Raw genomic sequence first — 23,068 nt, 5'->3', positions numbered from 1 at the left:
TATTACCACCACCTTGTCGCTTCTTGCTTAACCCTGCATCTCGATACCACCAGAGCCGTGAAGTACCTCGCCAGTGCAGTAAGAACCGAGTGGCGAGGCAAGATGAACATAGCATGTGGCCATCTCAACGGGCATACCTGGTCTGTTCAATGGACAAGCGCCAACGCCAAGGCTGTCCATGGCATCTGCAGGGTTGTTCTTAGTGGCGGGTTGGAGAGGCGTCCAGCTACACGATATCAGCTCACATGCTCTTTAACTTGGACATGAGATCTACTTACATGATTCCTGGGGCAACGGCGTTCACACGGATACCCTTGGGGGCTTGTTGTTGAGCGAGACCTCGAGTGAAAGTCGCAATGGCTCCCTTTGTGCTGGCGTAGTCGAGAAGCGAAGGATTGGACATGTAGGCAGCGACCGAGGTACTGTTTACAATGCAGTCACCACGTTTCATGTGCTTGAGTGCGTACTTGGACATGGCGAACATGGAGATGACATTAGTGTGGAAGGTCTTCTCCGTTACATCGAGGTCAATCTCTGTAATGTCTGTACACATTTCCTGCATGGCGGCTGTTCGCTGTTGGCTTTGGATACTTTATGGGCAAGCATGAATAGACGTACCGTTGTTGACCAGTACGTTCAGCTTTCCGAAAATCTTCATGTGCTGCTCAACGGCCTGCTCGCAGTTCTTCCTTTCCCGAAGGTTGAGCTGCATGAGGTTCGCCTTCCGGCCTGCCTCTTCGATCTTCTTCTTGACGTATTGTGCATCCTCCTCTTCCTCAGGTAGGTATACAATGCTTACATCTGCACCTTCCCTTGCGAATAGAATTGCAACTGCTCGTCCGATACCAGAGTCTCCGCCTGTAATCAGAGCAGCCTTGCCTTGTAGTAAGCCACGGCCCTCGTACTCCTTGAGATACGGCTTCTGGTTCTCGTCCCAGAACTCTAGACGCGACCACTCGGCTTTTTGGTCAGTCTTTGCATCGAGACCTGGGCCACCTTCTTGGTTCTGTGGGGTGATGGAGGTTGCAGGGTACGCGGTGACGGGGCCATTATCGCTCATTTTGATGGTTGCGCTGAATGTGCGTATAAGGGGGTTAATGTTAGTTGTCAGGTGGGTTGGTCTTCTGAGAATAAGGGTTGAAGATATTTGAAGAGTTGTTTTGAACATTCTTGTGGATCGGGGAGGACTATGATGTAGTTGCGCTTTTGGTGGGGTTAGGATTGATAAGATCGTCATCGAACGTCATTGTCAAAATTCAAGACCACGTCACATGGGTGAGTCTAGATTGCGGATTTTGAGGGTGCGTATTAACCCGTTCATAGAATTGCGATTGTCATGGTTGTAGCCCATCGTCTAACTGTGCTGCGCTAGTGGCGGCTTGATAGTCTGTGCCTGCCCGATTGAGAAGGGCCATTGGCGGAATAAGTGAAGACATGGTATGAGGCCGTTTTGGAAGATACAAGTGCCTCTACTCTCGTAGAAGACGGTGATGACGGGATATCGAACAGTGTGGAACGTCTTGCTGGTTCATGGTGTGGATTCTGCATAAGATGATGTTGGCACACTGCCAAAGATTGAGCTCCGCGCCGGATCATACGAAGAGCCAGTGCATATACGTTTGCACGGTCTCTAGGGTAGCGTAAAAGGCATTCGTATGTGGGGAATGACAGTAGTGAGCTACAGGCTTGGCGTCCACGTACCTGTCAGCGGCCCCTATCCCACCTAATCATCCAGACCCAAAGGAGCAAAGCGTATGTCGTTGGACGACCGCGTCTGGCGTCGCGGCGCATGCGCAAACACCCCACTCTTCCTGCACTACAACAACAAAAAAACAAGCGCCACTCACTATACCGCTAAACCTACAACGACGCCGCGTACCGCCACCCAAACCCCAATTCTTCAAAACGATGTCCTCGACCTTCCGCGCTGCCGCTCGGGCACCAATCTCCACTCGGACCTTTGCACGCAGCTTTTCGTCGACTCGCCCCTCGCAACTGGCGCGCATGACGGTTGTTGGCCGTCTTGGTGTTGCACCAGAGGAGGTTACCGTTTCCGGCGACCGGACATTGGTTAGATATGTAGTTGGCACAAACTACGGCAAGGGCGAGGAGAAGAAGACGAGCTGGTTCAGGGTTGCGAGCTTTGTGCAAGGTGCGCAAAAGGACTTCCTGATGAGCGTGCCCAAGGGATCTCTCCTCTATGTCGACGCCGACGCACGCATGGAGACTTACACAGACAACGAGGGCAACAAGAAGAGCAACTTGAGCTTGGTCGCTCGTAAGTAGGCCGGATATGGAGCCATGGAAGAGGCGGTGCTAACGCAATTGACAGGCAACTTTGAAGTTTTGTCTCGTGCCCGCACCGAAGAACTTGATGCCAACGACGAGGGTCTCGTTCAGGAGGCATCCGGCTAAATGCCGAAGGCCTGATAAGCCAAGCCCTCATCGAGGAAAAGTCGTATAACTGCAGGTCTTCAGTACATAGCAGAACAGGGTGGCGATAAGGTTGGCAACAGGGAAAGTCAGAGTCACCCATGCCTCAGCGCGGCGCGGCGCATTTCCTTTGCGAGTTTGATATGCGAAGTCTGGGTGTATAACTATCCCCTCCGAGTTTACATGGGACCATTCCTACTCTAGGCGCAGCTCTGGACGGGATAATTAGTCAATGATACCTTTTCTTTTGGTTGCCTTGGTTGAACATTCAAACCTTAGCAATGTGCAGTAGTCAGCCATGCCATGTGTAGGAGAATATATCTTAGGCTACCCACCTGTGCACGGGCCGAAAGTGCGGCGAACCAAAACCTCCGGGAGGGTCCATGGCAACTTTTTGTGGCCCAACTCTCAGACGTCAACACCACAGTGGTTTAATATGCAAAGATTTGTGCCTCTACCAGCGCGTCAGCTCTGGGGTCATGCGCCACGCGTACGGTCATATAATCGCTTCAATTGCAATCGCCGTACATTTGCAACCGTCGGCGCAGAACGGTGCGTTACTACATATATGCAATCCCGCCAATTGCCTAACTCTGACTGTTGTGCAGACCATACGATGTAATAGTAATCGGCGGCGGCCATGCAGGATGCGAAGCGTCGGCCGCAGCAGCCCGCTCCGGTGCACGAACAGCCCTCATAACGCCTTCGGTCCATAATCTCGGCGTCTGCTCATGCAATCCCTCCTTCGGTGGTATCGGCAAAGGTACTATGATTCGCGAAATTGATTCCTTGGATGGTGTTGTGGGACGTATCGTGGATAAAGCGGGGGTCCAATTCAGGGTGCTGAACAGGAAGAAGGGTCCTGCCGTTTGGGGTCCACGAGCACAGATCGACCGTGCGCTATACAAGGAATATATGAAGAATGAAATATTGGGATACAAGGGATTGAGTGTCGTAGAAGGGAGTGTTGCAGACATCATTGTCGATAGGTCGCAAGAGGAGGGGTCGAAGGGACAATATGGAAGAATCACTGGAGTCAGGCTGGAGAGTGGCGAAATAATACAGACGGAGAATGTCGTCATCACAACAGGCACGTTTCTGGGCGGCGAAATACATATCGGCCTCGAGGCGTACCCATCTGGGCGCATGGGAGAGGCTGCGACGTTTGGCCTGAGCAAGAGTTTGAAGGACGCCGGCTTCACGCTGGGAAGGCTAAAGACAGGTACACCGCCGCGGTTAGATGCGAATACGATTGACTACAAAGTCCTGGAAGCTCAAGAGGGAGATTACCCGCCTATGCCATTTAGCTATTTGAACGAACGAGTGCAAGTCGAGAAACAGCTACTGAATCACGAAACCCGGACGAACGAGGCAACGCACGACATAATACGACAGAACCTCGACAAGTCGATACACATCCGTGAAACTGTAAAGGGTCCACGTTACTGTCCATCGTTAGAATCAAAGGTCATACGTTTCGCGGACAAAACATCACACATCATCTGGCTCGAACCAGAAGGATTCAACAACAACGTAGTGTATCCGAATGGCATCTCCTGTACTGTCCCCGCCGATGTCCAAAACACTATGCTTAAGACAATAAAAGGCCTCGAGAACGTCAGCATGCTGCAGCCCGGTTATGGTGTAGAGTACGACTACGTCGATCCGCGCCACCTGCGTTCTACGCTCGAGACCAAGAACATATCCGGGCTCTTCCTGGCCGGTCAAATCAACGGCACGACCGGCTACGAAGAAGCAGCAGGCCAGGGAATCATCGCCGGAATCAACGCCGGTCTGCGGAGCTTAGGCAAAGAACCCATGACCCTCACCCGAGCAGATGGATACATCGGCATCATGATCGACGACCTCATCACAAAAGGCGTCTCAGAACCTTATCGAATGTTCACCTCACGCTCCGAATACCGCATGTCAGCTCGCGCCGACAACGCCGACGTACGTCTCACAGCCCTCGGCCGCGCCGCCGGCGTCATCAGCGACGCGCGCTGGAAAGCCTTCTCCGAAGAAGCCGAGCAAATGGCAGCCCTGACAAAGGCCCTCCAGGACAAAAAAATGGGCTGGACAGATTGGAATAAACATGGCTTCAAAGTACGAAACGATAGCACCAAGCGCTCTGCCTACGACCTCCTCCGCCTCCCCAACACGACACCCCAATCCCTCCTCCCCCTCATCGCGGAAATATCATCGTTCCCCCAACACATCCAGGACCGCGTCCACATCAACGCTACATATGCGCCTTACGTCGAATACCAGGCCGTCTCACAAGCCCGTTGGCTCAAAGATGAGAATCTCAAACTGCCGGATGATTTGGACTACGAGTCCATCTTCGGGCTAAGCTTTGAGGAGAAACGCGCGCTGGAGGTCGCGAGACCCGAGAGCGTGGGTATGGCGAGGAGGGTCGAGGGTGTGACGCCAACGGGGGCGTTGAGGCTGCTGCAGTATGTGAGGGGTGCAGGGAAGGAGGAGAAGATGGCGAAGGCGAGGGAGGAGATTGAGGCGAGGAAGGCGTTTTATAAGGGTGCTACATCGGATTTGGGGGTAGAAGGATTGTGAATAGTGTGGGTAGGGGGGTTGTATTATATAACGTTGGACGGCGTTGACGGATGCTTAGTGGGCGTATAAGGACATTGGTATGTGGAGAGATCAAAAGAAATTTGTATTGATATCTTTGAATGTTGCCTTCAGTTTCAAATACATTACACACAACATAACTGGGCAGTCCCCAACTCACTCTCAACGTTGAATGCATTATCTCATACATCTTGCTTCCCTCTATCCCCTATGAACCTCTATATAGATAAGAAGAACTATAACTAGCATCCGGCACTATAGTAAGTCTCTTTGCTCTTCTATGCCGACATCTAATACCTTGCCAACTAACCTCTTCATCTGATTCGTACTCAACCTTCACTGCCACACCCTCTGCATTCCTCATCATGCCCGAGTTCTCATAATCCAACTCCGCGCTCTCAAACCCTTCCAACTTGACTGCATCTCTCTGCTCATCCAGCCACGCCCCAACACCCTCCTGTTTCCCCGTACCTTCTTGTTTCTACATCCCAGTTTCTGCCTCAACCTATTCCTTCTGCCTCGCTTGTCGTTCCCCATTAATACACCTCACCCAAGCACATGCTCAGAAACTTTGCATATCACTCCCCACGCTCCACCCGCCACTGCTTGCAAACCACTCTATCCACCCCATCATCATGCTCGTGGAAGTTACAAGCGTCCCTGACTTCGTGATTCAGCTCTTTCCGTTTCGCTCTCTGAGCCGGGACAGCAATCAGAATTATATCAACTAGATACTCTGGAGGCAGATCCTTCAGCCCCAGTCTGGTAGATTTCCCACCGGTTTGGACTGCTTTCTTCCTGGCGAACTGGCATGGGGGTGCCGTGGGGGGTAGCTTAGTGTAAAACTCTTTGATGACATGGGCGTGCCAGTAACTTCTTGTTCCGGGATTGTGGGCATTGTATTCTGTGAGTTCGACCATCAGCGTCATGATGTCGTCGCGGATTTAAGTTGTGTTGTATGTGTTGGCGAAGAAGAAGAGACGGTGCATTGTTTCCTGATAGTTGTAGGATGTGGAGAATAGGAACTCTGTAAAGGAAAAGAAAATTGTTGTTAGTTGGTACATGATTTTCTGGGTACTTAGGTATCGCTCAACACTTACCATCTTTTAGGATCCAGCTGGGAGGTTTGGATTTCGATTTATCCCAGGATGGCCCTTCCTTGATACGTGCTAGAACTTCATCGCTTAGGATTGGTTGTTGGGGGATCTTGGGGTTTATAGTCTGGTGGTGGCCTGTGTCGTTTTTCACCGCTTCTGACGTTGGTTTCGTATCTCTCAGCATGCAAGCAGCTGCAGGCGGCTGAGGTGCCATGCAACCAGAACTGGAAAAGCCTCATAGTGGAATTGCTAACACCTGCAAGGTGGATAATCTCTTCTTCTTTTCTGTGGAAGTTCTTCTTGATTAACGCTGAGAATTAGGGTGAAGCAGAGCACAATAAATTTCAGTGCAAAATGTATGTCATTTATCTTCGTTCAGGGCAACATCGATTTTGATGACGACGAAAGTTCGATTGAAGGAAACTTGGTGCTGAGCAATGGGATTGTCAGTTATGCTATTATTTGCGCGAGAAAGAACAGAAGTAAGATGGCTTTACGCGGGTGCGTGCCAGGCAGAAACTACCTAGGTTGTATAGAACGTAAAGTGAAGATGCCTTCTGAGGTCTTTGCTCTGTCACCCAGGGAGAAGGATCGGAATCTGACTCTTCCGTCTTCTGATTAGACACAGTGCTGCTAATAGCCTTTAGGCTTGATCAAAATCTAGCAATATGTTTTGACAGATCAATGGGCTCGTGAAAATTATTATAACAGCATATGTAAGAGTTAAGGAACTTAGTGAAGGAGAGCAAGAAGTTGGAGAACAGTCAATTGAAGTAGCCATCTCCGCATTTCCCACGCTAGCCTCTAAGATAAAGAACACTAAGCTTCCAAGGTTTCCTTGGCTACCTTTAAAATGGTCCAGGCACACCTATCGTATGCAAAATGACCACAATCTCTTGCTTCAATGCCCATAATACCGTAAGACGTGCGCAGAGGGACATGTAAAAGAAAGGTTATTGAACTCTATGAAACCGCGCAGAAGCGTGCTGCGCTAGAAACTCCCAGCGCCGACCGCATGTAGTAATAAGAAATAATGTTACAGAACAAGTACAACAAGATTGCCCATAACTTTTCAAACCCCGATTGCCTTTTGAACCGTGCCCTATTATGCGCCGAGAAACCAATCTATTCCTGTTGAGACATGTGCGTTGGGAAGTTGTAATCCGTGTAATCGATATGTACAAAGGCGCGATCGACGTATGGTACACTTTCTGGAAACTGTTAGTCTAATCACCGTCTGGGGAGAGAGATGGGTCTAAGAACTTACCGAGGACATACTGCAGACTCTCACCCAAATCATGGCTGTCCCTCAGACTAAGGCTCTCGTCAACCACAATGTCGACCTCCACGTTCAGCTTGTCACCAGCGTGGTATGCCTGCAGGCCTTGAATCCTCTTGATAGACTTTGCGAAACGCATGGTCATGTAGAGCAAGATGTTCCGCTCGTCAGCAGTTGCACTTGCACCCGTCAGGTTGCGGATGTGCTCGGCAGAAGTCGCACTCCAGTTGATGATGACATAAGCAGAGAGCAAGATACCGCCAAGGGCGTCGAGCCACCAGATTTTTGCAAAGTATCCTACAAGCGGAAAGAGGATGGAGAAGGTGTTGAAGACCACGTCAGTCATGGCGTCCTGAGCGAGTGCCTGGACGCTAGAGTTGCGGATGAGACGGCACCAGAGCCAGCACATTCCCTTGATGACAACAGTCAAAGTCATGATGGCAACAGCAGGGATTGTCAATTGAACGATGGTGTGATCGGGCCCTGAAAGTCTGGAAACACCCTCAATGCCGACTTGGAAGAACGAGGTCATCATGATGACGGAGAAGATTAGGACGCCAATGGGTTCAAGACGCCGGCGACCAACAGGGTAGGCGTAACGGTCTTGACGAGCAATCATCCAGGACGTAAACCATACTATGGCTGTGGAGAGAAAGTCAAGTGCGGCATCGACCAAACTGGCGACAACGGAGAGCGAAGATGTAAGGACGGTGACGACAATCTTCATGATGAGGAGGGCCGTGTTCGCACTGAGGTTGACATAGAGAGCTAATTTGACAATGGGACTGTCTGTATCTTCGTCTTCTTCTGGTACCCAGTCCTTTAGCTTGGAGTTTTGTAGTGCTTCCTCTTCGTCGTCGTCGACAGCATGTTCGCGCGCAAGTAGTGGTGTGTTCTCATCTGCCTCGGGAACTTTATAAAGGTTCTTGGGTGTACGCTTGACCATGGGCTTGGTTGCCCCGTTGCCGTTGCTAGCGTTGAGACTGTTTGAAGATGCGCTTCTCCCGTTTTCGCTGGGCAGACTAGGGGTATTGGAACCATTTTTGGCCCCAGGAATGCTTGGAATGGGTGTAGAGTTGGCCGAAGACTCCTCAGTGATGGTAGTGGGGATCTTGACGGAACCGGATTCAAGATTGGTATACTCTTGAATCAGATTGTGGGGAAGCGACGAGTCGAGCAAACGGTCAATGTACAGGTAGTTCTGGAGCAGCTCGTTGTTGCGCTCATAGTACTCGCGTACCGGCTTCTTCATGCCCTTGAGCTCCTCTTCACTCTTGTAGTACTTTTCCCATTGGTATCGCGGGTTGGAGTTGCCAATCAGCCGTTGGCTCCTCATTTGCGGCGTGTTCAAGACATGGGCCCCAATGCTGCTCCTCCGATCAGAGTCTCGGTCGTGCGGCATCATGAGGCCATTTCTGTATGCTTCCAAGTCCTCATCATCCGTCTCACTGCCGCGGCGTTCGTTGCTGCGTATTGTCGAAGGCCGGCGCGTGTGGTGGAGCAGCGATGGGAGGTGGTGGCCGCGCGTGGAGATTGCGGAGGCGTCGTTTTGGAGGGGAAGGAACAGCTTGGAGTTTGTGAGACGCGGGTGGCTGGAAGAGCGGGGGACATGCGCAGGCGACGAGGGCGTCGGTGGTGTGGCTCCATAGTCCGTCATGGCCGCGATTTACAATATATGAGTGAATATGTACAAGAGGCGTCGGTAGGGGCCGAGTCTTCGAATGAAAAAACGAACCAAGCCGGCCTTGATCGTCTTCTTATTTCAATGGCGTCGCGCAGTAAAGCTGGAAAAAAAAGGGGAAATGCGATACGACACGTGATGAAGACTAGATGAAAGGCGAGGCAATAGCAATGGCAATGGCAATGGCAATGGCAATGGCAATGGCAATTGGAGGCTATAGCAGAGGCGACGGCGATGGCGATGGCGATGCTAACTATGAAGCATATGCGTCGCGTTGGGTGAACCGCAATAGCGCCGGGCGCGTGGTGAGATGCAACGCGCTGTCTGGCCGAAACAAGAGGGTCTTTGTGATCGACATGCTGCAGCCCTGGGCGTGCCATTACGCTAGCAATGGTTCGAGTCTTTTGTCGTACACTAGTGGAATCCGGGGTTCGTGCGCAGCCATTACCGTCGCCTTCTAACGACAGGTTCGTCTCACTTGTTTCACAGGGTCATAAGGCGACATGGCAATGGTTTCTGCTACCCACTGCTATCCACTTCTGCACCTGCCGCATCCGCCCGTCAATTCCTTATTACTGCTCCCTTCTCCGGCTTGGCCACATGGCCGAAGGTCCACACTGACCGGCAGTCTCAAGTCTTGTGCCCGTCTCCGCGATGGCACAGTAGCGTCGTTCCAGGTTCTCAAACTCGTCTTGGCTTTCTAACTTCTGTCAAAATTACAGCCACGAGCCTTGTAGCCATCCACCAGCTTTCCCAGTCGCTGCAGCCTTGGTGTATCATCAGGCATTCGTGCAATCACAACTGTTCCTCAACAGGCTCAGCAGTCATGCCAAGCCCGTCTTGAACGAATGCATTGATGAGCTTGGCGAAAATGTGCACGTTTTGTCGAATGCGGTGGCGACACTGCTCTTCTTCATGGTCTACATGTCCATGCAAGACATAAGAGTCTGGCATACAGTCCTCGTAGAATATAATACCATCGTGTGTTAAAACTCTTTCCTGGAACCGCTCGGCCATTGCAACGATAGCATCAAAGTACAAGTCTGAATACATGTCGCGAATGTCAGCTACCCTAGATGAACAGTTTACATCGGGCGCTACAGCCCAATACGATGCGTTCGAGGACACCAGTAATCGCATCAAACTTGATTTGCGAGGAAGGTTGGCGTACAGGAATTGAATGAATTCGCCATCTGGACCAGGCTACCATTTCCACGCATGTGACTGAGCTACGCAGGCAGTTATGGCATCGTCCCGCAGCTGAGGCACGTTGTATCTATCGGCAAAGATGAATAGGCGAAGATGTGAGATAATGGTCGATCGATAATTGGCCAGCTACTCTTTGTCCCCGCAGTGTACCTTTTGTTCTTGCTGGCGTGGCAGATAGGCTTGCTCAGCCACGGGGTAGGTATGGTTCTTGTCGATGGACAAATTACTCCATAGATAGGGCGGCGTCTCTGCCGAATTTACCGTCTCGCTCGTGGCCTCTGTAGGTTTCTTGAGCAGCACTCAAAGAGAGGGGACACATGCACCCTCTGGTTCTTGCCGTATCTGTACATGCGTCTATTGGAGGAAAAAACGAAATGTTTGCTCAGGTAGGTCGGTCAGAGCTATGAAATGGTCAGTGGTCTCTTTCAAGGAACTCTCGAAGCTGCTTGAAAGTATGGCGAGACTGTGGACAGAACATTAGATGGCTCGTCCATGTCTAGCAAGTAGACTCCGCAACAATCAATTCAATCCGGTCACTCTCCTAGACCCACTTACCTATCTAGGTAGGGCTTAAACTCCTATAGGTAACTACTAGGCTTAAAGCGGTAATCAATCAATCCAATCTGAACCTTCTAGGACCCACTTAATTGATTGTTGCGGACTGTGCTAGCAAGCCGATGCGCAAAGTGACAAGGTCGAAGCTCATATTCCTGTCATAAAATCCAGTCCCGTGTAGTATAAGAGAACTATACGAAAGGAACCTACAGAAAATCCGGAGCTGCCGCTGACAGGGTCCTTGGGCGCTATGTTCTTGTTGAGTAGTCAAGTTGTGTGGACTATAACTGAGCCTGGCCATTATAGACACGGGTAGGCCCTTGTGGCACCCCCAAACAATTAATGGTTTGCAAAACTTTCGATCCACTCCTCTCTTCTATTTTCAGTTCGCGGGAGCATGGCTCCGAACGTTCGATCTGTTAGCTAGCCATATTTGACTAAGATCTTATGTTGTGTGCAATCCCCATGGGAGAAGACCATGCCATGATCGCTACGAAGTTGCTGATACAACTCGGTCCGAACTGCGTCTAAAGTTGTTTCTATGAGCTTGCAATGGAACTTAGAATTGAATGTCGTCTCTTCCGCGTATATGCGTTTGTTTCGTACTTATCCACGAGAGCAAGATCTAATAGGCTTACTTTCCCAGGGTATAGGTCGCATTTTCGTCAAATCATCTTGCAGTTGCCAGAATATACCACTCTTTTCTTCTGCACTCATTTAAGTCCAGACAGTTTGAAGCTCTTCGCCTTTGACAAAGTCTATTCGGACTGAGACTTCCCAACGCTTAGGGTCCCTCCGCACCGTACACGCGGGGACTAGGAGACTATATTTTGCGGCAAGTTTCAGTGCTAGACTCTCATCAAGTCTAGCTTTCCCTCCACTCTTAATAACCGTAGAATCGGGGAACCGCCTAACAAGACATCTAGTCAACTCGTGGAGGACAAGGACGCTTATTGTTAAGCATTGCGCCATCCTTCAAGCACCATATGCGGACCTGCAAAAGGATTGTTATACCCCGCTCTCACAAGAAACTAAAAGTTGTTTCTGTCCAATCTAAATATGAATTGGATAGAAGTTTATCAACTAGAAAAAAAATGTATACACGCTCAAGGTTGTTCTTGCTGCGGGCGTGGTGAGGAGTCGCAGTGGAGATGTCGGCGCTAACACCAACACAGACTAGCATGGATTCCGAACTCGCGTAATTGCCTTGGCTTACAACCCACAGGTCAATTTTCGTGCCCTCGACAACGACACCAACTTTCGACATCGACTACTCACATCAAGCAGTCACGATGCCGGTAAGCCACCGCCCTACGGCTGTCGATGTATTGAGGACTCCGTATTGATAATTCCCACAGAGCCAGAAGTCATTCCGCACCAAGCAGAAGCTTGCCCGCGCGCAGAAGCAGAACCGCCCTATCCCTCAGTGGATTCGCCTGAGGACCGGCAACACCATCAGGTACGGACTGCCTACAACAGACGCGTTCTCTCCATCGCAGCAAGCGACATGGGAGATGACGACACTTGCAACGATGAAGTAAAAGCGCACGAAACTGACAGGACACGCACAGGTACAACGCCAAGCGACGACACTGGCGCAAGACCCGTCTCGGTATCTAAACGTATCGCCCCCGACGAACCATCCCTCACTCGATTCTCGATTCCCAACTTCATCTCTCTTATACCGACAAGTCTTTTCGACGCGAGCGATCACATTGGGAACTTCGCACATGGCGGGAACCGAGCGACCAGTCTTCTAAGCGAAGTACATCTGCAGACGAGGGATGCAATGGCTGGTGTTTGTTTGCACGTTACCGGATACTACCTACCTACCTCTCATTCACGGCGCTTGGGGTCTGAAAATGATTACGGAAGGAATCTGATCATGATGGTTTAGACTAGGCAGTGATGAATTAAACAACCACTTGCTGGGTCGCAATGAACAACAGCGGTGTTTCAATGCTGGTGATGCCGAAGCTTGTGATGACTACGGATGACCTAAGCGGCTCAATACGAATGTTACTGGCGTGTTGCACTGCACAGCAAATTTCTTCACTAAGAGTTACTGTCTTCCAACGCATGTTCCTTGAACTGTCGCACAATCCCATGGACCCGTTTTACGCCACGCAGGTACCACGTGTGAATGCATTGGAGCAAAGCTTCACAATAGGCTAAGAGGGGTATAAAGGTCATTATAGCATTAGTGTTGTAGTAAATAGAGTCATAGCGGTCATCAAAGTCGCTATCGTGTTTTTCTCCGCAAGTCTCGTCTCACCTGCTGTCTTGGACTTTCCGTTTTCGTTTTCCGTCTCGTCCTACGGTCGGCCCAGATACCAATCCGTCAGCATTTGCCCAAAGCGGGAACTTGTGCCAGTATCGCGCCCTCTACATGTCCCTCTTCTATCTTCCACTCCTCACTTGGAACTTGGGTCGCTCATCCAAGTCCACGACAAGACAAGTTTCCTCGCTCTTTCCCGCCGTCTCGTATAAGCTAACGACACCCTTTTCGATGCGGATCACCGTACTGCTTCCAGCGTAGCACAGACCCTTTTCCATTCCACACCGGTTCGCAAGGACAACATAAAACGGCCTATCGCTTTTTGCTTCGACCAATGGTTGAAAGCGCTCAACCCAATATGCCACAGTGGCTACATCCGGCTGTGAAGGGTCTTTCGCAAGTTCCGTGGGAGTGAGATGACAAAGCCACGCCATCGATATGCAGATCAAAGACGACTGAGACGACAAGGCCAAGGAGCAGAACTCATAATCCGACCAGGGCGAAACGAATTTGTAAGGGTTGATATCCATACATATGCCCAATGTGACTTTACCGAGAGCACCTAGTTGGCCGGTGAAAAAAGGGTTATCGGGGGACGCGTTGTTTGCAAGCTTGTGAGAGCGGGAGCCCGGGCCTTCAGACGCCCACGTCTCGTCTGTGTAGTAGAGGAAAGATTTTCGGTAGTTGTGCAAGACTTCTCCTTGAGGAGAAACGGTTACGGTGCTGTTGTATTGGGTCTGCGTGTCCGTGGGATTGGTAGAGGGGTCTGTAATCTCCGGGTAGCCGATTGTGACATGGCAGTTGTAGTGTTTGGCTACTTGCTGCGCCCATTTGGTTGATACGCCGGATGCGGTGGGCTCTAGGTACGGTTTGATCTCATCGAGGGTGTGGAAGTTGTATCCCGAAAAGGCCATTTCAGGGAGGACTAGCCAGTCTAGATCATCTGGTATTCGTGTCCTTGATAATATGTCGTCGGCGCGCTGGATGTTTTCTTGGACTTGACCGACCTCGGGCGCGAACTGGAGACACGCCACCTTCATCTTTCCAACTCTTTTCGTGGGGTCCGGGAGACGGTATTTAGGGGCCTGATACACGTGCTATGGCCTTGGCTTGCGAAGTGATTGGGTTGTTTACACGTTGCGAGGGATGACTTGTATAGGAAGCCGCAACTGCAAAGGGCCATGTGCCGAGGTTGTGTAAATTGGGACACCACGTTGACTTTGTGTACCGGCCGGATGGTGGCAATCCGGCGAAGGGACAAAAATTAGTGAGCTCGTGATCTGGTCGGAGAATCAGTGTGAACGTGGTGGTTGGTTTGTTGAGGGTGGTAGAGCTGCCCCACTAGTCGATCACCATGCTCGTTTCGTCTGTAGCTTGTAGCCAATCGCACAATTTCCGCCTTTGTGCCTAACGCAATGCAGCTATGACGCGCATAATTTCCGTGGGTTTCGTGAGCTCACGACGGCTCGTCCATTGCTCTAGCAACTACTCGTCATGTGTTGCGCTCGTCGCTAGTGATTCATCCCGTTGCAATGGCTGGAAGACGGCTTGTTGACGCCGCGAAGCTCTTCAATGCCTCGAGAGGCGTCGCACAGAAGCACATTGCGCTTCGGACGAGCCAGTGGGATGCTTATAACAAGACGTCAAGCCTAGCCAAAGCTGTCAAGGACCAGACGGACCGCATTACCCTTACCGCTGCCGCTGCCATCGCCCTTTCGCAACGCTTCAGCGAGGAAGCCCCAGCCTACGCAAAGGCCGCTGCGGACCGAGCGACGAGCACACAATGGACGCCGCAGGACAAGATTCCTAGAAGAGATACGGTAGAGAGAAAGGTACCGGCACAGGGCGTCAGAGATGGAGCCGAACAAGACCATCACTATGAGCGGTCCGGGCAGAATACTGCTCAGTCGCCGCCGCCCACGGAGGAGTTGGAGGTTGAACAAGAGAAGGCTCCCAGGTCGCCGTTGCCTGATGGGACGATACCAAGCCGAGGCTTGACGCTAGGACAGGAGAAGGGACAGGATACTTTCTCAGAGAGACCAGCCCATGAGGCACCAAAGGAACCTCTGGCTCGTGACCAGAGCGGAAACGCCCGACATGAGGATGAGGGCATCAAGCCCGTGGAATCTTCCAAGTCTACTATACCTTTACCTGGACACCCGCGAGGCAACCATACACAAGTCACGAGGTCAATCCCTGCACATGCGAAAGATCCCCAGCGAACTCCGCTATCAGCACAGGCCGAAAAGCTCCAGAAAGGCCACGATAGAGACGTCTTCTACACCCGGTCCGCCGAAGTGCAGCCGAGTGACATACCCGAAGGAATCAACACCGATGTCTTCCATTCGAAACGCGTCGCGAGAATGCTCGGTAGTGATCCGTTCTCGAGAAAGGAATACGCGCAGCGGACGACTGGTGGACGACATCCTCTCGACGACCGACCCCTGCCCGTGAGTGAGCGACCGAGTCAAGCGTCAGCATCACCGAAACCGGCCCAGCAAAGTAAGTCCGTAGCCGCCTCGGAAGACATGGAAAAATTCGCGTCTCAGCTCGTGCAGGATGCCCAGTCAAACACCGAGGTATGCTTGCTCCCGTATTAGGCTGAAATCTGCTGATTTGCTGACAGTCATACAATAGCCACGCAGTGAGGTAGTCACCGAACAAGAGAAAGCACCGTATGCACTACGAGAGTCGAGAGTCCCGTCATCACGGTTCGGCCGTATATGGCAGTATGCCGGCTTAGGCACAAGCATGGCGCTCGGCGCCGTTGGCGAAGGTCTTCGGCGGGCCACCGGTGGCGCTGCATCAACTACTGGCTCCCTAATGCTCAGTCCTGGTAACTTGGAAATTCTAGTAGCAAAGCTGTCACGAATGAGAGGTGCGGCTTTGAAGCTGGGTCAGATGATCAGTTTCCAAGACATCAAGATGCTGCCCCCTGCCATTCACGACGTTTTGCAGCGAGTGCAAGATAGTGCAGACTACATGCCAGCATCACAGCGGAACAAAGTCCTATCAAGTAATCTTGGTGACAACTGGCGGGATCTCTTTGAATCCTTCGAAGATGTTCCTATCGCCGCAGCCTCAATCGGGCAAGTACATAAAGCAGTACTCAAGTCTACAGGCCAAGCAGTAGCCGTTAAAGTCCAGTATCCTGGTGTTGCCAACTCTATCGATTCTGATCTGAGCAATCTCTCCATTCTTCTGACAGCATCTCGTCTTCTTCCAAAAGGGTTGTTCCTAGACAAGACGATAGCAAACGCACGTACAGAACTCGGCTGGGAATGCGACTACACACGCGAAGCCGAATGCCAAACCAGATTCCGCGACCTCCTGCAAGACGATACCGACGTTTTCACTGTCCCCAAAGTTTTCCCCGAAGCCTGTGGGCCTACAGTTCTCACCGCAGAGCTCATGCATGGTATCGGCGTCACCAAACCCAAGAACCTTTCTCAGGAACAACGCGACTGGATCGGCACACAAATTCTTCGTCTCTGCCTACGCGAAATCGTAGAATTCAAATTCATGCAAACAGATCCCAACTGGACTAATTTCCTATACAATGCTTCGGCTCAGAAAATCGAGCTCCTCGACTTTGGCGCCTCCCGCGACTACCCAGATCAATTCGTGGAACCCTACATCAAAGTCCTCATTGCTGCCTCTCAAGGCGATAAACCGGCGATACGCGACCTTTCTCTTCAACTGGGTTACTTGACCGGCAATGAAAGCCCTGCTATGCTGGAAGCTCACATCCAAAGCGTACTCACACTCTCCGAGCCTTTCAGTGGAAGCGGACCTGAGATCTACGACTTCAGGGATCAGACGATTACAGATAGGGTGAGGGGTCTTATTCCAGTCATGGTGAAAGAAAGACTTGCACCGCCGCCTGAGGAGACATATAGTTTGCATCGTAAGCTATCTGGTGCGTTTTTGCTGTGTGCAAGGTTGGGTTCGCGCGTCCCGTGTCGCGAATTATTCTCCAAGGCGGTGAAGACGTGGGAGGGGAAAGCGAAGATGAAATGAGATGATGAACGATTGTGCATGATGACAAAAAGTATTAAATAGAGGTTTCAAGTGAGGTTGGGAGTGGGGTATCTTGTACACTACTATTACTATTACCATACTTGTACCAATACATCAATACCTTTCTACCATGTTCATCATATCATACATATTCCCATACATCCTCTATCTCCAATCCCCAAGTAGCCACTCTATCAAATTTTATCGCGCCTCAAACTGCATAGCCCTCCTCGTCTTCTTCAACAAAATCCTACACCCACACTCCCTACACCTCAACATCTCGGTATTGCCTCCCGAAAGATTGTACGGCAATTGTCCCCCACCTCGGATGCGTACATCGGCTTCGCACGCGACACATTGGTACACTATCTCCCAGGGTTTGTATTCAGCCGCTAGGTATACCATGCCGGTTTGAAAACTGGGTTTGGACGCGACGAGTGGTGGAGCGGGAGGTGTGATCACAACGGGTGATGGGCAGGGTGCTGGTGATGGTGGAGTGGAGGTGGGTTTGGGGCCTGTGGTCGGGTCTTCGTCGATTTCGAGTTCGGCGGTGAAGACGGCTTCTAGGCCGTCTGAGGAGTCTGAATCGGAGTTTGAAGCGGAGAAGGCGTTGTCGTTGGCTGCCTGGGCGTCGGCGTCTGAGACGATGGAGCTGGATCGATAGAGTGCTGATTCTTCGGTTTTAACCCGCCCTTCTTCTTCTGGAATTCGCAGAGGATCCAGGGCGTGGATAATTCCTGTCATTTCCATCGATTGGGTACGTTCTTTTAGTGTGGTGGCTGTGGTCTCCGATGCGTCTCTTGGAACCTTTTGTTCGCTTTCTTCTTCTTTGGGTATGTTGCTGAAATTTGTGGTTGGAGATGCGTGGTCTGTAGTCGTCGACATGATCATTCTGGTCTTCCCATTAATGCCCTTCTCCTCCTTCTGGTCTACTTCCCCGGCAGACGATGACTTCTTATCCATCTTACCCTCCCCACTCTTTCCCGGGGATGCCGGCAACTCCCCCAACTCAAGCAACCGGCTTTGCCTTCGCGTCGTAGATGCCATAATGCGTCGTTCTATCAAACAAATATTTTGTTGATACTGCGTAGCACTGATGATTTTCCTCGTCCTTGATCTCGATCATGGAGGCGAAACAGGGTCGATATCTCGCGTGCTTAGACAGGGCAGTATGTTTGCGACGAGGATTTGAAAAGTCGTGGGGGCCATGTTGCAGGGTTATTATTATGAACAAAGAAGTTGATCATGCTAATGGGGGGTTGTGGCTTTGAAGGATGGCCGCGTTTGGATTATTCTGGGTTTAGAGAGCAGTGAGATTATGTTGATGTTTGCGGAACAAAGAGCGGCGCAAAAGGGATGCACGTGGGTTTTGTATTCCAGTCGTCAGAAGAATGTAGGCAGTAAGTTTCACGACTTCATTTTTCTTATTCCGATCTTGAAAAGCCAGACCGAAATGCTCTACTATACACATAAACTCTCAAACACTTTTAGTACCCAGTTTTTTGTTGGCCTCTTCTTTAATGTTTCTCTCGGCCTCGCCGTTGTACCAAAGATATACTGCCAGTGCAATGAAAGAACCGAAGCCACTTGCCATGATCATCCTCCCACGGAAGCTCTGTTTCTTCTTCAGTGCTTCGTTTCCGCCCAGAATAACGACTGCCTTTCTCGACCAAGTGTACTCAAGACCACTGTAGATGGTCGTACTAGCCACAATACCGGAGATGCCCTGAATCATCGTCTTGACACCCTGTTCACCTCCTAGAAAATCCTGAATGGACATGAGTAGACCACCTGCAGCGGAAGTCGTAGCCGAAGGATCATGCAGCAAGTTGGTACAGAGAAGTGTACCAAGCAAACTCAATTGTAGGAAGGTGTTGAACTTTGATATGGTCGTGGGATGCACCTCTGCACTTGGCAGACTAAAGTCCCAATACCTCGCCATCGTTTTAGGCGCCGGTAGACTAGCATAGCGATAGTAAAAGGCACTCATGGCCAGACTCACATCTCTACCTAGAATAAGCGCAGCCAGCGGCATAGGTAGACTCCCATTGACAGCCAAGCATGTCACCAATGTCGTCATTAGAAGCTTGTCGGCCATAGGATCGACTACGCTACCGATGACGGTCTGTAAGTTCCAGCGGCGGGCGATCCAGCCGTCAAGCAGGTCGGAGAAGGCGGCATAGGCGAAGAGAGAGAAGGCATAGAAGTGTTGATTGTGGACGATTAGGTAGCCGACTACAGGAGTGGCTATGAGTCGAGAGAAGGTGAGGATGTTTGGAAGGTTGTAAATCTGTTCATGACGAGGCTTGTCAAGCTTGAGTGTCGATTTCAACGTTGTGGTGAGTTTGGCGGATGTTGATGTATTCGAGTGCTGTCGGTGTATAGTTAGTGTCGTTGAATTTCTCTTGGGATAAACATGAAGTAGAGCAAATATATGAAGATTCCATCGGAACAGAAAGCCTACAAGAATAGTATCCTGTGAGACCGAGCAGTGATGGTTCAGTGGCCTGCTGGCCTACTGTTACCACGCAAACTATGTGTTTACTATGAGATAGAATGGACATGGTCCCTAGAAAAAAAATCTCGATGCTCTACGGAGAATATACCTTGGTGTAACACAGAGACTAGGATCAATTGTAGGGCTTGGTGCAGAGATATGGATTGGAGAAAAGTGCGTTACCTACCTCTGCATTACTGCGAGAACTGTTTACTTCATTTTCAAGCTTGAGTCTTCGAGTAGTCGACGTGCTGAACAAACTAGTGGGCCGTATGCTACATGGCCTTTGTATTCTCGTGACTATAGGGAGCCTGGTTATTCTGACGACGTCATCGCGAATCCAGGTGTAGAAGGCACGTGAGGACGCCGGAACCAGAGCTTGCCGATTCTGCGCGAGCCGCGAAAGACTTCGCAGGCCGATTGATGTGCCAGAAAGAGCTGTAACCGTTGTTGGAGGTATACTGACCCTCGCCGCGAGCAGAGAAATCATCGATGCGGAGCGTTCGCGTGTGTGCAGTTGCTTTGAGAGGTCCAACTTGACGCTCGCAGCTGCTGTATGAAATTTGCCAAGGAACTAGCGACAAACGCAGGAGGCGTCCTCACCACCCTCACCACTCACATACTCGCAACTTTCCGTAGCAATTGACGTATCGCCCAAATGAGGAGCTTTGCTGCTGTCTTCCCAAGGCACACTGCCATACTCTTTACATTTACGACGACTTTGGCGATGTCATTTGCGGAGCGGGACGATGATGAATCTAGACGTCATCGATCTCAACAAAGTGCAGCGGAGCGTAAACTTACTCTACTTACCCCGACATTTCACAATCTCGCACGCAGCTAACGCATCTAGACCCTGTACCGTAGGTTGCCACCTCGAGCCCTACCGATCCGTGGTCGGTCCATGTACGTAACTGCGATGCAGTGAACAGCTCCGGCGAGACTGCGGACAACAGGGTCTTTTAAATTTCCACCCTGACCGGTATGACACGCGTACGAGAATGCCGCCAAGATTTCGAAAATGGGGTCAGGCACTACCGAGGAAGGGTCCGATGGTAATGGGTCACTCGTGTCATGCTAATGAGTCCGTAAATCCGAATCCGTAAAGGAACCCCGGACCAAGCACAGCACCCTAAAGGGATCAACGGTAGAAGCATATTGAGCCTCAGATGTCCTGCATGAATTGGTAGCGGCCAGGCCAAGCCTCTGCTTAGGGATCAGTGACCTGCACTTACGAGCTTGCCACTAACTACTATCATGGATTGAACTGTATCGCACATGTCCAGAGGCGAAATGCATTTCTCCGGAGGCATATCATACACTTCCATGGTAATATCATGCAGTTCTTTCCTGGTCGATCCGGCTTCACCTGTTGCACCGTTTCTCCGAGATCGCCGTCTCAGCAGGGTTGCTGGGACCCTCTGCGACCTCCGCATTACATTCTCATACGTACCGTTGTGCTCCACCTACGGGAGAACTGTAAGTAGTCAGTTGCTTTGGCCCCGTCCTCGAGACGAGATGTGGCTTCAGCCTACACACCCTACACAGTCTATTCATCCCCAACACTTTCCTTTAACGTTCAAACTATCACGCACGACCGATATGTCAAGACAGCCACAGGCTGAATCAGATCTACTGACCGCCGACCGGGGAATTCCATGGAACGATTAGGACCCCCACTTGAAGCGTGTACATGAGGCTGAATAGCGATGGCTGCAAAGCTGGAAACGCCATATTGGGAAGCTACGACTATCGATCCAAGCGGTGTAGAAAACCTTGATCAAATCTCCGCGGATCTAAGTCTTTGGCCAGAGCGAAGTACAACCTCTAAAGCCAGAAACTTGCGTATTGCTAGTCTCTGGTACCCAGAGGAACAAGGATTCCTAATTCGGATGACTTGCGGGGTCTACTTAGCAGTCCCTGTTGGAAACGCATACCATACTGCACCTTCCTGGCACGGGCCGCCACTTCGAGCAGTGCAATGCAGCTCTCGTCGAATAGAGTTTGGCTCTCTGCCATGTGTCATGTGTTGTGCATCAATGGCTTCGCTTCGTTAGTGGACCAGACTCTCGACTAAGAAACTTTATTCGCCGACGCGATAATCTCACCAGATGTGATGGCGCAATGAAGATGAACAACAATTCTGGTACGTGGAAGGCTTCCAGAAGAAGTTAATGCAAGCGCAAGACGCGGGTGTGCACGCTTCGACGACATGCTCCAAGGCTACAGATTATGAACTGTCTAGCGTCACGATCTCCAAACTGTTACTGATCTTCGGATCCACGCAGGCTTGGCCGAGCGAGAACTACCCGCAGTACAGTCGGATGGTCCGTTGTTGCCGTGCAGTGCCTACGTTGCACTGCCAACGGGATCATGGACCCTTCTGCAAGTGACAAATGGACATGAAACTGCCGACATTCTGATACTTGGAGAGCTCGATCTGTGACACACGGAAAGCAGATCATCAGCCCAAAGACGGAAAGGACCCTGGGCCGGGTGTTCAGCTTGCGTAGCTATCTGCATAGACGAGAGGTCGTCACGCTTGCCACAAGTCATTGATGGCGCGAGTAGGACAAAATGCGGAAGGTTTATCTTCGATACGTGAGGATTTAAGTTCTAGAGAGCGCGAATTTCACAAACAGTAGCAGGTCTTACAAAGCAAAGGGGTAGGGGTATACCGCAACGGCTAAAGTTGCCAGGAGGCTTGGGTGAAGTTCGGTCTGTGACGCAGTCGCCCAACACGAGCGTACCGTATACGGCGAACATGTCGCCAACGGGAAAGCTGGCTCACCATGCATCCATCCCCTTTCCTAGTGTAGAACGTTTGTCTGCGGCAGCGAACCATGACATGGTATTTGGCCCTAACGGGATTTCGATATTTCGGCTCAATGTTTGCAGCACGTGTTGCTAAGCAGATTTCAGCTATATCACAGAAGAAATATGGATGGGCACGGACAGAGCATGCACGCCTCTATTGCATTGTGCCAAAAGGTGTTGGACAAGCGAGATCCGTTCCACTTTTGAGCGGCATCTCGTGTCCCGTTTCGGCATTCGGCCAGAGGGCCATAAGTTTCAGAAATGCGAGTCCATATAGACTAACGCAGGTACGAGCTCGCACCAGCCGAAAGTGCTGTTTACCCCGTCGAGTGTATCATAAGTGCTAGTGCAGCCTGAATGGGCGGAAATTTGTTTTCGGCAACGGTACTGCAGGTCCCACGGTCAGGTGCAAGCGTTTGCAGAAACGGGGCGGATGTTTGCTTGTTCACGTGTAATAAGAGTCGGGCTACAATATGAGCTTGCGGAGGCCGGATATGAGGCGACTGAAGGAGTGGCAGAAGCCGTGACTGCTGGCCTTGACTCGTCCCGACTGGTGACTCGTGCAGAGAAACAAGACGGAGGCCGTGGAGCTAAGGCAGCCGGCATGTTCGTG

The 23,068-nt window shown here is 51.0% G+C and overlaps 11 protein-coding genes across 11 annotated transcripts; 5 read left to right on the top strand and 6 right to left on the bottom strand.

The window, feature by feature from the left end:
- Positions 1–27: 27 nt before the first annotated feature.
- On the bottom strand, positions 28–1,060 carry PtrM4_014890 (FabG, Dehydrogenase with different specificities (related to short-chain alcohol dehydrogenase); the record flags this gene model as incomplete). Its single annotated transcript, XM_001931404.2, has 3 exons — positions 28–226; positions 279–567; positions 619–1,060. 3 exons carry the CDS (start codon positions 1,058–1,060, stop codon positions 28–30), a joined length of 930 nt encoding a protein of 309 aa, XP_001931439.1.
- An 848-nt stretch (positions 1,061–1,908) lies between these two features.
- On the top strand, positions 1,909–2,415 carry PtrM4_014880 (Ssb, Single-stranded DNA-binding protein; the record flags this gene model as incomplete). Its single annotated transcript, XM_001931403.2, has 2 exons — positions 1,909–2,278; positions 2,333–2,415. The coding sequence occupies 2 exons, from the start codon at positions 1,909–1,911 to the stop codon at positions 2,413–2,415; spliced, it is 453 nt and encodes a 150-aa protein (XP_001931438.1).
- A 454-nt stretch (positions 2,416–2,869) lies between these two features.
- PtrM4_014870 (GidA, NAD-FAD-utilizing enzyme apparently involved in cell division) lies at positions 2,870–5,004 on the top strand (the record flags this gene model as incomplete). Its single annotated transcript, XM_066103157.1, has 2 exons — positions 2,870–2,985; positions 3,042–5,004. 2 exons carry the CDS (start codon positions 2,870–2,872, stop codon positions 5,002–5,004), a joined length of 2,079 nt encoding a protein of 692 aa, XP_065965359.1.
- Positions 5,005–5,966: 962 nt separating this feature from the next.
- Positions 5,967–6,333, bottom strand: PtrM4_014860 (uncharacterized protein; the record flags this gene model as incomplete). The annotated part of the gene is made up of 2 exons (XM_066103156.1): positions 5,967–6,049; positions 6,123–6,333. The coding sequence occupies 2 exons, from the start codon at positions 6,331–6,333 to the stop codon at positions 5,967–5,969; spliced, it is 294 nt and encodes a 97-aa protein (XP_065965358.1).
- A 911-nt stretch (positions 6,334–7,244) lies between these two features.
- Positions 7,245–9,055, bottom strand: PtrM4_014850 (MMT1, Co-Zn-Cd cation transporter; the record flags this gene model as incomplete). Its single annotated transcript, XM_001931400.1, has 2 exons — positions 7,245–7,330; positions 7,387–9,055. The coding sequence occupies 2 exons, from the start codon at positions 9,053–9,055 to the stop codon at positions 7,245–7,247; spliced, it is 1,755 nt and encodes a 584-aa protein (XP_001931435.1).
- A 3,080-nt stretch (positions 9,056–12,135) lies between these two features.
- Positions 12,136–12,463, top strand: PtrM4_014840 (60S ribosomal protein eL39; the record flags this gene model as incomplete). The annotated part of the gene is made up of 3 exons (XM_001931399.2): positions 12,136–12,141; positions 12,202–12,302; positions 12,415–12,463. 3 exons carry the CDS (start codon positions 12,136–12,138, stop codon positions 12,461–12,463), a joined length of 156 nt encoding a protein of 51 aa, XP_001931434.1.
- Positions 12,464–13,243: 780 nt separating this feature from the next.
- Positions 13,244–14,161, bottom strand: PtrM4_014830 (amidohydrolase; the record flags this gene model as incomplete). Its single annotated transcript, XM_001931398.1, has 1 exon — positions 13,244–14,161. The coding sequence occupies one exon, from the start codon at positions 14,159–14,161 to the stop codon at positions 13,244–13,246; it is 918 nt and encodes a 305-aa protein (XP_001931433.1).
- Positions 14,162–14,653: 492 nt separating this feature from the next.
- PtrM4_014820 (uncharacterized protein) lies at positions 14,654–15,721 on the top strand (the record flags this gene model as incomplete). The annotated part of the gene is made up of 1 exon (XM_001931397.2): positions 14,654–15,721. One exon carries the CDS (start codon positions 14,654–14,656, stop codon positions 15,719–15,721), a length of 1,068 nt encoding a protein of 355 aa, XP_001931432.2.
- Positions 15,722–15,872: 151 nt separating this feature from the next.
- On the top strand, positions 15,873–17,141 carry PtrM4_014810 (uncharacterized protein; the record flags this gene model as incomplete). The annotated part of the gene is made up of 1 exon (XM_066103155.1): positions 15,873–17,141. The coding sequence occupies one exon, from the start codon at positions 15,873–15,875 to the stop codon at positions 17,139–17,141; it is 1,269 nt and encodes a 422-aa protein (XP_065965357.1).
- A 201-nt stretch (positions 17,142–17,342) lies between these two features.
- PtrM4_014800 (DNA-RNApol-7kD multi-domain protein) lies at positions 17,343–18,104 on the bottom strand (the record flags this gene model as incomplete). The annotated part of the gene is made up of 1 exon (XM_001931396.2): positions 17,343–18,104. One exon carries the CDS (start codon positions 18,102–18,104, stop codon positions 17,343–17,345), a length of 762 nt encoding a protein of 253 aa, XP_001931431.2.
- Positions 18,105–18,618: 514 nt separating this feature from the next.
- PtrM4_014790 (CDP-OH-P-transf domain containing protein) lies at positions 18,619–20,128 on the bottom strand (the record flags this gene model as incomplete). The annotated part of the gene is made up of 2 exons (XM_001931395.2): positions 18,619–19,512; positions 19,826–20,128. The coding sequence occupies 2 exons, from the start codon at positions 20,126–20,128 to the stop codon at positions 18,619–18,621; spliced, it is 1,197 nt and encodes a 398-aa protein (XP_001931430.1).
- Between the last annotated feature and the right edge of the window lie 2,940 nt (positions 20,129–23,068).

This window comes from Pyrenophora tritici-repentis, chromosome 1, assembly GCF_003171515.1.
Source record: "Pyrenophora tritici-repentis strain M4 chromosome 1, whole genome shotgun sequence".
In the NCBI taxonomy this organism is placed as follows: Eukaryota; Fungi; Ascomycota; class Dothideomycetes; order Pleosporales; family Pleosporaceae; genus Pyrenophora; species Pyrenophora tritici-repentis.
The sequence above is the reverse complement of the archived record's forward strand: the minus strand, read 5'-3'. Positions and strand labels throughout refer to the sequence as shown.